Source organism: Vombatus ursinus, unplaced genomic scaffold (genome assembly GCF_900497805.2).
Source record: "Vombatus ursinus unplaced genomic scaffold, bare-nosed wombat genome assembly UNPS02014874.1, whole genome shotgun sequence".
NCBI classification, from domain to species: Eukaryota; Metazoa; Chordata; class Mammalia; order Diprotodontia; family Vombatidae; genus Vombatus; species Vombatus ursinus.
The window spans coordinates 1,155,437-1,171,771 of record NW_020954652.1 but is presented as its reverse complement, the minus strand read 5'-3'; the positions used below and the strand labels follow the sequence as shown (position 1 = coordinate 1,171,771).

The 16,335-nt window shown below is 38.4% G+C and overlaps 2 protein-coding genes across 4 annotated transcripts in view; one reads left to right on the top strand and one right to left on the bottom strand.

Moving 5' to 3' along the window:
* The window catches only part of PLEKHG7 (pleckstrin homology and RhoGEF domain containing G7), a 56,957-nt gene extending 49,676 nt beyond the window's left edge, over positions 1 to 7,281 (top strand). For all 3 annotated transcript variants that reach the window (XM_027842535.1, XM_027842534.1, XM_027842533.1), the window contains 2 exons: positions 3,588 to 3,685; positions 6,567 to 7,281. In XM_027842535.1, the coding sequence (XP_027698336.1) occupies positions 3,588 to 3,685; positions 6,567 to 6,671 (203 nt within the window). In that variant the 3' untranslated portion in view covers positions 6,672 to 7,281. The remainder of the gene's footprint in view (positions 1 to 3,587; positions 3,686 to 6,566) is intronic.
* A 6,867-nt stretch (positions 7,282 to 14,148) lies between these two features.
* The window catches only part of EEA1 (early endosome antigen 1), a 112,785-nt gene continuing 110,598 nt past the window's right edge, over positions 14,149 to 16,335 (bottom strand). Inside the window, exons 28-29 of the mRNA XM_027842456.1 lie at positions 15,109 to 15,207; positions 14,149 to 14,547 (exon numbers count right to left, since the gene is read on the bottom strand). Of these exons, the coding sequence (XP_027698257.1) occupies positions 14,425 to 14,547; positions 15,109 to 15,207 (222 nt within the window). The 3' untranslated portion in view covers positions 14,149 to 14,424. The remainder of the gene's footprint in view (positions 14,548 to 15,108; positions 15,208 to 16,335) is intronic.

The following is a 16,335-nucleotide window of genomic DNA, read 5'->3' as shown; positions in this document are numbered from 1 at the left end:
TTTTTATGAGAAAAGTTAGACGGGGAAGAAGTGGGGAGATATCTCCTCACTGTATGAGCTGATATACTTGGACCTCTCTAACACAGAGAAAGTTCCAGGATGATACAGGAGTCTCCTTTGAGCACTTGGGAATTCCTTGTTTAAACTAACATCCATAGCAAGATGGTCTCAGGGGTGGGGAACCTGCAGCCTTGAGGCCACATGTGGCCTTCTAGGTCCTCAAGTGCGGCTCTTTGATAGAATCCAAACCTCACAGAACAAATCCTTTTATTTGGGGATTTGCTCTATAAAGGCTGGATTCGGTCAAAGGGCAGGCCACAGGTTCCCCGCTCCCGGTAGATTAAATAGGAGACTTTAAAAAAAAATGAGGACTAGGCAGCTCAGTGGCACAGTGAATAGGGCACTGGCCCAGGAGTCAGGAGGATTTGAATTAAAATCCGGCCTCAGACATTACTAGCTATGTGACCCTGAACAAGTCCCTTAACCCTGATTGCCTCCAAAAAAATGAGGATCAAATCAGTGAAACTGAACCATTACCATTCCCCAGGAGAATGTCCCTCAGCTCTGAGGGTAAGGACTGATTTTTTTGCTTTATATCCCTAGTACCCGTTGACAGAAAGCACTGCAGAGAAGATAGTATCAGCCTCAGGAAATGGCTCAGGGAGATCTGGTTCAAGCCCTGCCTCTTACACATATTTGTGTGATTCTGGGTAAATCGTTTAGCCTGTCAGTGCCCACCCCCCATCCCCACTTCAGCAACTCTGAGACTCTTAAGGTACAGAGCAGGTGCTGATATGTAGCCGTAGAAGATTTCTTTACTCATAAATTCCTACACCAAAGAAATCATAGGTCTGGTCCAATATAAAAGAAACCAGTCATACCAGTCAAACTATCAAAAAATTATTAGATAGAGCTAGAAAAAAAATAACAACAAAATTCATCTGGAAGAGCAAAAGGTCAAGGATATCAAGGGAGTTCATGAAAAAAATATACAAAGGAAGGTGGCCTTGCTGTACCAGATCAAAAACTATATTACAAAGCAGTAATCATCAAAACCATCTGGTACTGGCTAAGAAACAGAGTGGTTCATCAGTGGAATAGGTTAGGTACACAAGACAGCAGTCAATGACCATAGTAACTAGTGTTTGATAAACCCAAAGACCCCTGCCTCTGGGATAAGAACTCACTATTTGACAAAAATTGATGGAAAAACTGGAAAACAATACGGCACCAACTAGGCATAGACCAACATCCCAAAACCAAACAAACCAACCTAGTGCCTCGCAGTCAGCCAACAAACATTTATTAAATATTTACTATATGAAAAAAAGAAAAAATATATTTACTATATGCCAGTCACAACACTAGAAACAAGGGTGTCAAGAAAGGCAAAAAAAGCTATTCCTGCCATCAAGAGCATACTAGTAGATAATCAGTCAACACAGTGATAGTTTAAGAGAATCACCCAGAGTAACATAGCTAAGATGTCAAAACTAGGTCTTTGACACAGGTCTGGATCATGTTTTAGACTCCAAGACTAGTCCTCTATCCAATACACCATATTTCTCTTGCTCATGGTAGATGCAATAAATGTGATGAATTAAATTGGAGGACATTGTATATAAGACGAGGAACCATATACCCTAGTCAGTAATTTACTTAACATTAGTCCAGTTAAGACGTTTGATCCATGTAAAAATAAGATTTTAGAAGATGTGTTCAAAGTCATGAGATACAGTAAAGAAGAAGAGTTCAACCAGACCATCATAAGAACAAAGGTGATTCAATTTCTGGGCCTTGACTTTTAATGGAAATTGGTCATAATTGCTCATATAGAGACAACTGTATACATAGCCCCTTTTGTACCTTATTTATATGCAGGAACCCCTCCTTTTGCCATATTTCCACACATTGGGTGATTTTTTTATTTGAGAAATGACATTTCTTTCTCCTTTGTCTTCTCTCCCCTCCCAAGATGCCTGCTGTTCAGACAGGATACATAATAAAAATGGACCCTTAGGTATATGTGCTTCTCTACTCCATCATTTAGAAAGGCTATTTTGCAAAATACCTTTGCTCCCTGAGAAAGCATTATGTAGCTATGTTGTTCAAAATCTACCATTTACTTCAACTCACAGATGAGACAGCCAATTTCATTTTATAATGGAAATCAATATTCCCACTCAAAGTCAATCCTGCCTCAAAGAAGCCCCATCATCACTAAATTTATTATATTTAGTCAGTAAAAGTAAAGTCGGCGGAGCAGCCCTGCATTAATGATCAACTAAGAAAACCACCAGTCTTCCTTCCAACCCCTCTGACTGCACTCGCACCTCTTGAGAATCCAAAGACTGGGCCTGCTCCCTTAGGTTCTAAAAATAAATGGACTACAAATGATGGATGGGCCGAGAGATTTATATATGTATTTTTCCCCATAGCAATAATTCAAGAGAGGCATTTTAAAGAGCTCCTGCTGTGTAAAAGGAATCTGCTCCCAGAATAGAATCCTGCATGGTCTTTGACATGCCAGCTGGGGAATAAAATGGTCTCCAACACACAGACTCTGCCAGCACTGTTTTGCCTTCTCATATCTAACTTCATTTGTGTGTGTGTGTATGTATGCTTCAGGAGGCAATGGTGTGAACCATATCATCATGCTTTGTTTCGACACCTACTTTTTTCTTAAGAAAGCAGGGGACTGTGATGGGGAGGGAGAACCATCTCCGTTCCTCCATTGATTGTTTCCTGATAGAACGTTATTTTTATCATGGAAACTTAGCCTTAAAATATCTACCTTGTTGGGGGAGCTAGGTGGTGTGGTGGATAGAGCTCTGGCCTTGGAGTCAGGAGGACCTGAGTTCAAATCTGGCCTTAGACACTTGACACTTACTAGCTGTGTGACCATGGGCAAATCACTTAACCATGATTACCTCACCCCAAAAAAATATATATGTGTGTGTGTATGTGTGTGTGTGCATGTATATACCTTGTTCCATGAAGAGTGGGCCATTTCCCATCCTGTGCATGGATAATTGGGAAGCAATATGGTGTAGTGGAAGTAGCACCAATTTTGGAGTCAGAAGACCATCATTTGAACTCTGGTTCTGTTACTCCCTACCTGTGTGACCTTAGTCAAGATACTTAACCTCTCTGAGTCTCAGACTCAACTCCAAAATGAGGCCTTGAGGCCACATGTGGTCCTTTAGGTTCCCAAGTGCGGCCCTTTGACAGAATCCAAAACCTGGATTCCGTTAAAGGGCCGCACTTGGGGACCTAGAGGGCCACATGGATTCATTCAAAGGGATGAGGGCCACATGTGGCCTCAAGGATGTAGGTTCCCTACCTTTGGACTAGAGAGTCTCCCAGGTTCTTTTCAGCTCCAAGTCTGTGACCCCATAAACAACATTTCCTCACGACTCAGACATCATTCACAGTTCTAAGGTGACTTTCTCTATCTGCACCATCTTGAAAACCTTCCATCATCCCCAACTTCCCCCAAACCAACACCCAAAGGAGCAACCAGGAAACTATTCTGATTTTGTTATTGAAAATGAGCTAAAAGTGTTATTGTAAATGTCTCTTTCTAGTCTTTGGGCTAAGAAATGCTTTCCTTCTACAACACGAAAACCGTTATCAACAATGTGTAGCAGCTTTCTTGTTGCAAGCACAAACGGAAACAGCCAAAGTAAGTGCTTCATTTAATTATTATTAATTAACTTAATAATTTAATTATTCACTTAGGTATTGACTTCTGATTTTCAGATTTTCCATTAGTAAAGAATCCACCCAAAACATCTTTATTTTAAAAATTATGAAGAATAAGACAAGCATTTTGGCAAGGGGACAGAAGGGAGCCGGCCCTTTTTTGGTGGGTTCAAATTCTATATTTATACAGATGGACCATAGTGCCCTACCCACTCAAGTCAGTTTCCCATTTTTGTAAAGTCCTACAAATCTGCTCCCTTGGTTTATCTGCTCACCAGTTAGCAAAATTCCATGATCCCAGTAACTGACCCACCTCCAGATAATGCCAAGTGCTGGTTGGGGATTCCAGTTGGAGAGATATAGGTTTAGACATTCAGCTGCGTATGAACTCCTACAATAAACAAAAGAATCCATCATTCATCAAAAATTAATTCCTTGAGATTACTGCTGAGTCCTAGTGCACTCGAGGATTTCTATCTCTATTCTTTTTCCACACCATTCATTTTCCCAGCGCTTAAAAAAATCTTTTATTATTGCTTTCTCCAAGTGATCTGCATTGTTGCATTTTCAGATTTACCTACTTTGCATGAATTTATGTTTACCAAGGGATTCTGTGTTATCACAATGCACCACAAGTAAGAAAACATGAAGTGGACTAAGGGAGAGAGAGCATAGCATAGTGGGTGCACAGCTAGCCTTACTGTCCAGAACTCAGTTCATGTCCCACCTTTGACCCAAAGACTGTGGGACCTTGGATAAGTCACTTAACTCCCCTCCCACTCCCCTTAGTAGCTCTGTTTCAGTGAGAGTGGCCGCATACTGTCCTGCAACAGTATGTACCTAGCATCCTCTACATAGATGGAACCGGGGGTCCAGACTAAAAAAAAAAGTGCTACAGTGTTTAGTGTACATTTGTTTTAAAGAATAAATAGATAGGAAAACATGAATCCAAATAAAAATGTGAGACTGCTAGTTTGACCCTATTAAAAAAAGGATTTGTTATCTTACTTTTAAAAAAAATTCATTTTTTGTTACATTCTAAATTCCAAATTATCTCCTTCCCTCTTTCCCCATCCCTCACTAGAGAAGTCCACCATTTCACACACACACACACACACACACACACACACACACAGACACGTATTTATATATACATATATATGTATGTATGTATGTATGTATGTAAAACCATACTATGCATACTTCCATTTATCAGTTCTTTCTCTGGAGGTGGACAGCATCTTCCTTCATAGGTCCTCTGTAGTTGATTTGAATATTTATAATACTCAGAATAATTTAGTCATTCATATTCTTTAGTCAGTTTTTCTTTTAATTTTAATTTATTAATTTAATATAATAATTAATTAAATAATTTTATTTGGTAAATAAAGAATTTAATTAATGTGATTAAATTATATATAAAATTTATATATAAATGCATTCATACATAAAATTTATATACAAATTAATTTATTAATAATTAAATGATAATTAATCAGGTAAATTAATTTTTATTTAGTCAGTTCTTTTAACAATATTGCTGTTACTGTATATAGCGTTCTCTTGGTTCTGCTCATTTCACTCTTCATTATTTCATGCAAGTCTTTCCATATTTTTCAAAAATCAACCTGCTCATCATTTCTTCTAGCACAGTAGGATTCCATCACAATCATATACCACAACTTGTTCAGCCATTCCCTGGTGGGCATCCCCTCAATTTCTAGTTCTTTACCACCACAAAAAGAGCTGCTATAAATATATAGGTTCTTTTCTTTTTTCCTTAATCTCCTTGAGAATGAGATCTAATAGCAGTATTGCTGGGTCAAGGAGTATATGCAGTTTTATAACTCTTTGGGCATAATTCCAGATTGTTCTTCAAAATGGTTGGATCAGTTCACAATTCCATCAACTGTATTAATGTCCCAATTTTTCCACATTCCCTCCAATATTTGTCATTTTCTCCTCCCTTCTATCTGTGGTCAGGTTCTTCTGCTTAACTCAATTTTATTTTAATTTATTCATTCATTCATTCATTCATTCATTTTATTTATTGTTGCAGCTTCTTTCTTGGTTGTTAACTTTGTGTTAGGGTTGGGCTATGCTCCTGGCATGTGGAGATAATGTCTCAGGCTTCAGGTTTCTCATGCTGTTGTTTTCAGAGCTCTATCTGGGGGCCTTTGACCTTCCAGTGGTCTCTAATCCAAGGCCAGGTGTGGTCACCGCTCCTCCCGGCTCACACCTTGGTCTATGAGTGACGTCAGGTACTCTTCTCTGCCCCCACGCCCAGACCTGGGCCTCCAGCACCACTGGCACCTCACATGCTCTTGTTCCCTTCAGTCCCTCCACTGGCTACAAGCCCCAGCTCACCCCTTTGCCCTGGAACCTACACGTGGGACTGCACTCTCTGTGACCTCACTCACCTGCATATGCTCCCTCCTTCTCGCCCACAGCTGCACCCAGGACCAAGTCTGGTCAGTGTGCCTGGGCCCTGTGTCCAGCACCGGTGGAGCCCCGCCCCCCAATCTTCCCTTAATCTGCCTCTGAGCCCTACACCTTCAGGGGGCAGAAAGTCACCCCGCTACCCCCAGGACTCATTGTTTGTAGAAGCAGCCATATCTGCCTGGAGGTATCTACACTTCAACAGACCACCCCCCAGGGCGGGCAGGACAGATCTTTCCAAATGTCCTCCCAAGTCGTCATAGGCTGGACAACCGTTTTACCCCAACTTTTAATTATTTCTGCTGCTCTAAGATTTTCTTTGAGGCACTATTGTGGGGTCAAGTTGGGAGAGTCACATAGATTTACTCTGCCATCTTCCCAGATTCCTCCTCAATAAAGCAGTTTTTTTTTCACTCTTACAGAAAACATGGATGGCACAAATTCAAATGGCAACCTCTTGCTTCATGAAAAGATATGAGACAAAGAAATCCTCCTTCACTTTGCCTGCAGAATCCTCTGAGATCTAGGGACCAGAATACAATGACTGTATCTGCTATAACTTTTTATCTAGTGATAGAGGCTGCTTCTGTGATTTCACTGGTATAGAATGAGGACACGCCCTCTGCCAACTCAACACCTTCTCTATAAGTTAGAGTCTAAGGGGGCTGCCTAGGGCACTTGAGAGTTTAAATGACTTGGTCAGAATCGGGCAGCCAGTACATGTCACTCTTGGGTTTCCTAGCTTCAAGGTCAACTTCCTACTATTACAGCATGCTTCGTCTAACTTTTTATGTATTTAGGTTTAAATTATCATTTTTATAAAGCTATTATAACTGTCCCCCCATGATCAACTGTGAGGATATAGTGGTACTCTGGAATATGAAGATTTGGCTCAAGAAAGTCACCAGAGCAGAGGTTATAAGGGAGATCCTAGTGAGAAGCATTCTGACTTTCAGAATATCTGGTAATATTTCCAATAGCCTTGAAAGATGTCCAGTTAAGATTAAAAATTGAACAGTGAGACACAAGGAAATAGTGGAAGCACCTCTGTCTCTAAACCAGGGGCTCTTAATTTGAGGTCCATGAACCTTTTTTTAAAAAATATATATATTATATATATGTATGTATATATATATATTTGACAATTATTTCAATATAATTGGTTTCATTTATAATCCTATGTAATTTATGAATTTAAAAACATTATTATGACAAGGGGCCCATAGTCTTAACTAAACTGACAAAGCAATCCATGACACACAAGAAAGGCTAAGAACCCCAGGAGTCCCTAGATCACACTTTGAGAACAGCTGGACAGTGGAAAAAGGCCTAGAGTTAGGAGAGTCCCAGGTTCAAATTCCATTTCTGACAGTGGTTTATTGACTTAAGTCATTTAAAGTCTCTGAGCCTCAGTTTCCTCATCTGTTATTATTTTGACCAGCAGTTTTTAAACTGAGTCATGACTGGAAAAAGTTTAAGAAGCCCAGATTTTGACCACCCTTCTTCTAGCACAATGGATGACTAAGAAAGAAATGCTATTCATGGCCTTGCTCGGCAATTCCCTCAAACATCGGTCGTTTTTATTTTAAATGTGGTGCCTTGGCTGTGAAAAATTAAACAAGGGGGATGGCCCACACTTCCTTACCCAGAATTATATGAATATACAATCCTCATTTCTCAAGAGCTGCTGACATTTATTAATTTGTGTATTTCAGGTTGTTAAAAAAAAATGTTCGCACAATTAAGGTCCAGCGAAAAAGAACCCCGGGCTTGGGAGGGAGAGGACTTGGGTTCTGCTACTTACTATGTGTGACCTTGGGCAAGTCACAATTTCCTAGGCCTCAGTTTCTTCACCTGTAAAATGAGAGGGTGCAAGGTGACCTTTGAAGCCCCTTCTATGACCCCAATGAATGAATCCGAAGACTGAAATTACTTCTCTTGAAAGAAAATTAAGTTTTTCAAGCACAACTTGAATGTTTTCATCCATGTCATCAAACTCTTTCGATCACTTTTGAAGGTCATTCCAGCATATTCCTTTTATTCAACAATGACTCCATTTCACTTTTAATAGAAAAAAAAGCTACTTATTGTTACTTTTTCCATTTATAGGCCATAAAAATTCAATTAGACCAAAGTCAAGAATCAAGAAATATACTTGCACACTACTAACTATAATAATACCTGGCATGAGAAACTGAGGCAAAGGTTAAGGGACCTGCCCAGGGTTACACAGCCAGTTAAGTATTTAGGGTTGAATTTAAACTCGGGTCTTCCTCACTCCAAGTCAAGGACTCTGTTCACTGTGCCACCCAGCTGCCATTATTCGGGGAGGGGGCATAGTATGGCACATTTCATTGGTGTAGGGAATGCCAAGTGAGAAAAATCCCTCTAACAATGCAGACTGGTCTTAATAAAGTTTGAAACATACTGCTATAAAATGAAGACACAAAAATGTTGGAAAATTAAAGATAGGGGCAGCTAGGTGTCACAGCAGATAGAGCACCAGCCCTGGAGTCAGGAGGACCTGAGTTTAAATCCAGTCTCTGACACTTGACACTTACTAGCTGTGTGACCCTAGGCAAGTCACTTAACCCCAATTGCCTGTCCAAAAAAAATGAAAGATACACATCCCTCCCAGAAGATATCAAATGCAATTCCACAAGGGTCTTAATTCGGGACATGGCACTGTCACGGTGAATTTGTTGGGCACATGAAGGTAGTTGGAAAACTAGATAGTAGATGAAGAGCTGAAGATGTGGACAGAGATGGCCATATGGAGTGGTCTATATGAAGTAATTAACTTGGGTTAAAAAAACAAACAGAACAAAAAAACTTCATACATATAAAAATAGGTCCTGGTGGTACCCAGGTTTTTGTTTTTTTTTACCCAATTTGCAGGTTGTTGGTGAATGCTAACTTTATAACTGATGTTAATATAGTGTTTTCAGTTTTGTAAAGCTTTCTACATGCATTATCTCATTTCATTCTCACAACAACACTATGCGGTAGTAAAGATATTATGGTCCTTTTGCAGATGAGGAAACTGAGGCCAGCAAGATTAAGTGGCTGAAGTCAACAGACTAATGTCAGAAATGGGACCCGAACCTGGGTCTAAGTCTAAGTCTCTTTCCACTATACTGGTGAGTCACCAAGTGTCCTCCAGGGACCCCTGAGTCTCTTGTAGGGCTTCAGGGGGCCAAGTCAAAATTGTTTACATAATAAGAAATTTTAATTTCCAATGCAGCAAGTACTGATAGATATAATCCATGTAAACTGAAGCTCTTTGGGGTCCTCGATAATTTTTAGGAGGGTGAAGGAGTCCTAAGTCCCAAAAGTTAAGAGAACCAGTGCACTGTACCACGGTGTCTCATAAGTAAATGTTTGATATAGAATCCTAGATAAAGGAAAGCAAGGTGATGTAAGGGATATACTAGTAATTGAGATACATATCGTGCTTTTAAGTTTGTAAAATACTGGGATGTATATGTGTGTGTATGTATGCGTACATATATATGTACACATACACACACACACACACACATACATCCATCTCATCCCATTTTCTCATTTGTGGCTTACAACAACCAAATGAGGCAATTGAAATGGGAAAACAACATGTAAACGTTGCATTTCAAAGGTGTAGGGCCTTTACAGTTTTCAGTATCTGGACCCATCAACTGAAAACAGGAAAATCTACTCTAGAGAATAGCAATGATTAAAGAAAAAAAGGTGCTAAGTTTATTCAGAATGAAATAAAAAAAATAAAATAAAAGGGGAAAACAACAGTGTTCAAATATGTAGGGATGTTGTGTGGGTGGTAATGGGAGGTTCTTCTGTAGTTAATGACAGACAGAGAATGTAGGAATAAGGTCTGGGCTGTAGAGCTTGGACGCATTGCAATAGAAAGCTTTGCCTCACTGGAGATTGTGAGAGTAAATGTTCTTACTGCTGATAAAACATCTCAAATGTGTCATTTAGGTACAGGCCTACCTAGAGAGAGGGCAACATATCACACAATATCTTAAGGTCTCTTCAAGCCCTATGAGTCTATGAATCATATTTATGTAACATATGAAGGGTTGGTTTTCCCAGTTTCATTCCATCCAAAAAGGGAAAAATATATGTTTTAAAAAAAATCTTTAACTTTTCAGCAACAGGTTGTACACAGAGACTTTTGCAAACTCCAAAATGGCAATTCTAACTTACTTTTAAGGAATACTCTGCAATGTATCAGTAGATAACACCTTGGGGCCCAAAATCAGGAAAATCTTGTGGGAAGCAGCCGTAAGATATTCTTTTTGTGGAAACAGTATCTCAAAGCGTGCTGGACACAGTGAGAAGCAATAGGCACTCAGTTTTGAAATAGAGGTGGGCAAATGGGCCACCTCTTACAAACTTACAGCATGAAGTGAAGGTTTTTCACGGATTTCTTGGCATTTTATACAATGATTCATGGGAGAAAGCAAAGAGCACAAAGCAGAATGGGACAGATGAACTATGCAATGAAGGAAATGAATCATGCCTCTTAAAAGCATGCATTACTGTGTTCCTATTCTATTGGTAAATAAATTAATTAATTAATTCAAAACAAATTCACTACTGTCCCATTTTGTTAACATGGGGAAAGATCGTATGTTATCATAGACCACAACTGCTAGAAAGAGGGTTTTTATTAATATTCTTTTAACAGATTAAAAAACAAATGCAACAATGCAACAAGCCTCCTTTCAATGCTCTTTATACAGAATCAGGTACCACCACCTGGGGTGACTGGTAGGTACAATTAGTATCAATTGCTATCCAATCCTGAGTTCAGGTAATACAGTGCACGCTGAACTAAACTCTTCCACGATATAAGGCACGAGCACATGATCACAAGTAGTAAATACAACACAAATTAAGAAACAAAAAATCAGATAAAAAATTCATGCAAACCCATCTACAGATAATGAATATGATCCAGTTTCCAGAAGTACATGTCATGTACACATAACTGCACTGTGTTACCAGTCTGTATACAGTAAGAACTTAGTTATTTCCAATTCTATTTTATACATGTTTACATAAATTCCATAGGTCTATGCACAATATTCACATCTGCAATGATAATGAAAAATTAGAATCTAGGCAAATGGCAATTAAGACAGCATAATGTGTGGCACACTTTCATTACAAAATACCATTCGTCAAGCTTGTGTCTAGGAATACTAAATTAATGGCACATTTAATCTTGTGGATGATAATTACTTGTGGTTTAATAACCAAAGTGCATATAAAATTCGCTGTGGTCACAGAGACCACAATTATCAAAGTGTGTGACAATAATCTGCTCTTTACTCAAGAAAAAAAGAAACATATTTATGACAGGTTTAAAGAAACAGAATTAGCTTTACAAATCTCAAAACTGTACAATTTAAAAATAATCACCAAGAATCACCTCTTTCAGGGTAATGGGATACAAACAATTTCGGCAATTACTATGTAACACTACTGTGAGGAAGCCCTACTCAAAATTAGCTCAATTCCACACTGAGAGGTAGTTGAAACAAAATGCTATTCATATCCTGCATTGAGGTCTTCTGTTTATTTCCCCCCCACCCCATCCCACCCTTTTTTTCCTTACAAAAGAGACAAATCCTGTACAAGCAGCATTTTTAGTCTTCTTTCTACAAAAGTTCTATAGGTACAGTCTGGCATACACTAGACCAGCAAGGCCTGCCTTTTTTTCTTTTCTTTTTTTTTTTAAATAGCTCTTCTATGTCTGGATTTGAAGTTTTCCAGCCTGCTTTGCATTACTGCCAAATCACAGATCTGGACCTGCCAGCTGTAACTCACAGACACAAGAATGGAGCCTAGCAGCCACATTTGAAATATGCAGCCTAGGAACATATTTTCATCTTTTTCAAGGGGAAAATTTCCTTTTGTTTTCAAAACATCTTAGGTTCATGAATTAAGAACAGAAAGCTATGTGGCAGTGACAACAACATCAGCAGCACTAGCTCGGAGAATGGAAACGAGAAAAGCAGTCAGATTATTAAACACTTTTGTAAAAGCATTTCTGCAATAGTCTCCATGTTATTTTTCTTGTGAAAGAGGGAAGAGGCATTCAGTGCATCCCATAGCAAGGAAGGAAGGGAACCAAGAATTTAAGCCTGAGGAATTTTCATGGTATTTATTGTTCTAAAAACTATGCCAACGGTGATACTGAGCGTTTCTGTTTGCCTTAAACACTATAAACCAACGTCACTGTGTGTATTGGTTATAGATATCAAAGGTAAAAATACCTGGGAGATTTTCAAAACAAAAAAGGTCTATTTTAATTTTAACTATTCAGAGTAAATAGTTCTCTAGTCAGTCTATCTTTCACGCTGAGCAATGCATATATTGTTTTAATGAATCTGGAAATTATGGAATCTTACAGGATCATAGATTTAGAGCTGGAAGGAATCCAGAAGCCACTGAGTCTAAGCCCCTCATTTTATGAGAAACTGCCAAGAGAGGGTGACTTGCCCAGGGTCACACAGCTACTAAGTGTCCGGGGTGAAATCAGAACTCAGGTCTTTATGGTTCCAAGTCCAGTAATTCACCCACTGTGCTCTCATTTTCTTTTCGAGGAAATGTCAAAAACTGAGGCTAACTTTAACTTACTTGGGAAATTCCATAATTTCCAGATTCATTAAAACAATATAATAAATTAAAGATCCATTTTCAGTCTCCAAAGTATTCACAGACATCCTCTAGGCATGAATTAGTCTTAAAATCTGCAAGACCATCTAGTTCATCCTGTACATTCTCTTGGTAAGGTCACAGAAGCCCAGAGAGGCTAACCAACTTATGTGAGCTCACCCAGTAGACTGTCCAGGGACTGAGCTGAGCTAGAACCCCAGTATCTCAGGCAGCTGAGCATCTTCTCTACTATAACACAAGTGCTTCCTATTTCAGCTCAGGTTACAAATTTTGGGACTTACTGATGCACTTATTTGGGGCAATAATGTCTCTCTCGAAAGTAGCCATAATGCATTATTTTTTTTCAAAGTAAAAAGATTTCTCAGATCAAGTAGAAAACCAAATTCTGGATCAAAATTTGTTGGTATTTTATCACTTTAAAAATGGTCCACTAATTTACATAAAGAAAACATGAAATAATTGAAAATTAAATGCTTCCTTACCACTTAATCAGTGCTGACTTATTTTTCAATAAATAGGCTAACAATATCAATTACTAGTTTTAAGATGCAAAGTTATGAGTCAATTAGACATATACCTAACTCATAGTTTTGGGTGATTATATGAAATAATATATTTTTTAAAAAGTTGAACCATTGAAGAATTGAGAATTTCACATTCCTTAAGGGAAACAATTTGGCTATTCTCAGAAAACTAAATTGAAAATAAACAAAATTTAGTAATATCATATATTCTATTCAGCAATTAGTGACAGATCTTTGTGAGATTCTCATTTAGGGGGAGGGCAGGAGAGAGGAAAAGAAGAGCTAAGAAATAGAAAGAGGAAAAAGAGACAAAAACACGTTTTAGACAAAAGAAATACTCAACCTTTCAAATATTTCCCCAAGGACACGAACTATTACAAAGCACGAGATTGGTTTCACAGAAGTATATGAAATGAATGTAAGAGGAGTGAATCAGGATAAAACAAAAACCAGGCTTGATTTTGTGGCAAAGAGTTTTCTTAACATACAGTGTATTTAAAATACCCAAGCAACATTTTTACAACATCAAAATGGTGCAACTGGGCTATGATGTAAATGATACAAGAGTAAAAGGGGTTTGGCAAATTTTATGGTATTGTGCATGATTTTATAGAGAAGACGTTTAATGCATAGGAACAAGGAGGATGGTAACGTGCAACAAAAACAAACACGTGCTATACTGAATCCTTGTACATTTCTGTAATTTAGCTTTTGGAGAAAGTAGAAAAGAAGCTGTGAGATTACATAAATGTTTGTGAGCAGTGAAATTATGTTTTAAAAAAATACGTTGATATTCTCTGTTCAAAATTTATTTACATTTAACTAGATAATTCTAAACTAGGCATGAAAGCTGTTTTCAGGGTAAGTGGAAAGAAAACAACAGGTGATGAGCCCAAGTCTCACAAAAATAGAAGAGTTTTACTGGATCTTAATAAACATTTCAAAATATACTGATTTTGCCAAGTATTACAACCACTGTCTAAATCAAATAGTAGTCCAAGTACTCTATGAAGTGCATTTATTAAAACTCTAATGTTAGTGTAATCTTGTTTGATGAACATGATAACAGTTATCCTTGTAAGTCATTGAAACACGCATCACAGACACGAACAGGCTTCTTGGAAGAAGGAGTTAAGGCATTTTTGGCTGAACATTCAGCACAAAAGATATTTCCACACTGTCTACAATGATGCTGTGAATGAGAGAAACAAGAGAAATTAAACTTCCAACATAAAACTAGGAAGGCATCAGTAAGGGAGGTACATTCACTTCTAGGTACAAAGGGTGCTGTCACATAGAAAAATTGTTTCTTTCACATCTTCATAAAATGTGAAAGAAGTTTTTGTTTTTCCTTTCTCACACTACACAACTTTATATCTGTTTAATTCAGAATCACATGCTAAACTTTCTTTCTCTCAAATAATGCAACGAACTAAAATATCATTATTCCAGACAGATAGGCAAAGGGATATTGGTTTTTACATTGGAGCACAGGCTCGGGAAATTTTGGGACCAGTGAAATACAATGAAGCAGATAACTGAATCCAGACCTCCAAAATCCTAGCCAAACTCAAGATCACGTGAATGGTAACAGGGAACCAAGTCAAATATGTGCACACCGATTAAAATTTGTAAGTAAGTTTCTGTCAAGGTGTGCTATCCAGATATGGGGCTATTTTATTGATCAAATATTATTATCACTGAGGAGAGGTCTCCAGATACTCATTTATATATGCACAATTCCTTTACATACCCGTCTCACGGTGACCGAAAAGCCTTTTCCACAGGCCATGCAGTTCTGTACCTCATTATCTTCAGCCCATTTTCTATTTAAAGCTTGTGTATGTTTGATCTAAAAAAAAAAAATCATACATAAACATAAACAAAATTATAAACCATTTTAAAGAACAGATTATTCCTAAAAACCTATCTATTGTTTAAAAAAAAAAACACTTGGAGATATACATACGTGTGTGTGTGTGTGTGTGTGTGTGTATACACACACACGAGAGTGTCTTTCTCTTTTTTTTTTTTTTAAAGGCAATTGGGGTTAAGTGACTTGCCCAGGGTCATGCAACTAGTAAGCGTCAAGTGTTTGATCTGAGGCCGGATTTGAACTCAGGTCCTCCTGACTTCAGGGCCAGTGCTCTATCCACTTCACCACCTAGCTGCCCCTGTGTGTGTCTTTCTCAACAAATATCACAAATCACATTCACACATAATAGATTCTCCCTAAAATTGCTCAGTAGCATAGTGGCAACCACTAACTCGTTCATTCATTCATTCTTTCATTCCTTCATTCAAATATTTCTCTACTATGTGCAAGGAGGTGGGGAATATACAAAGATAAATAAGACATGGCCCTTGCCTTTAATGTTCTTCCAACCTAGTGAGAGAGATTTTATATAAATATGTATATATATATGTGTATGTATACACACACACACACACACACACACACATACACACATACAAATACAATGAACAAAAATTAGAATATAATCAAGACTATAAGAAGGATATAAATAACTATGAGATCAGATAAGGGAGTGATTATTTCTGGTTTGGGAAGGAGCAGAAAATCAAGGAGAGCATGATGGAGGAGGTGGCATTTAGGCTAGACCTTGGAGGATGGGTAGGATATCACCGGGCAGGAAACAAGGGAGGGCTGAAAGTCTAGAGGTTAAAATAACCATGACTAGGTCCAGGAGGAGCAAGGCATTGAGAGGTAGGAGGAAAGCAGACGGTGGCCAAAGGAGAGAATTTCAGAGTCTTAAGATCTTGGGGGTACACAGCAAAGTCTGGGGTGTAAATTCTGTGATACAATCAGCACGGAACTAAATTTCAGGTAGCTGGCGGGTTAGGCAGGCTTCTGTAGGCCGCCCTCGGCACTTGGCCACTACATAGAATGCTGGTTTCATGAGAGAATGTGCTCCAAGTTCCACATAAACATTTAGAACACAAGCTGTCTTCCCCTTCA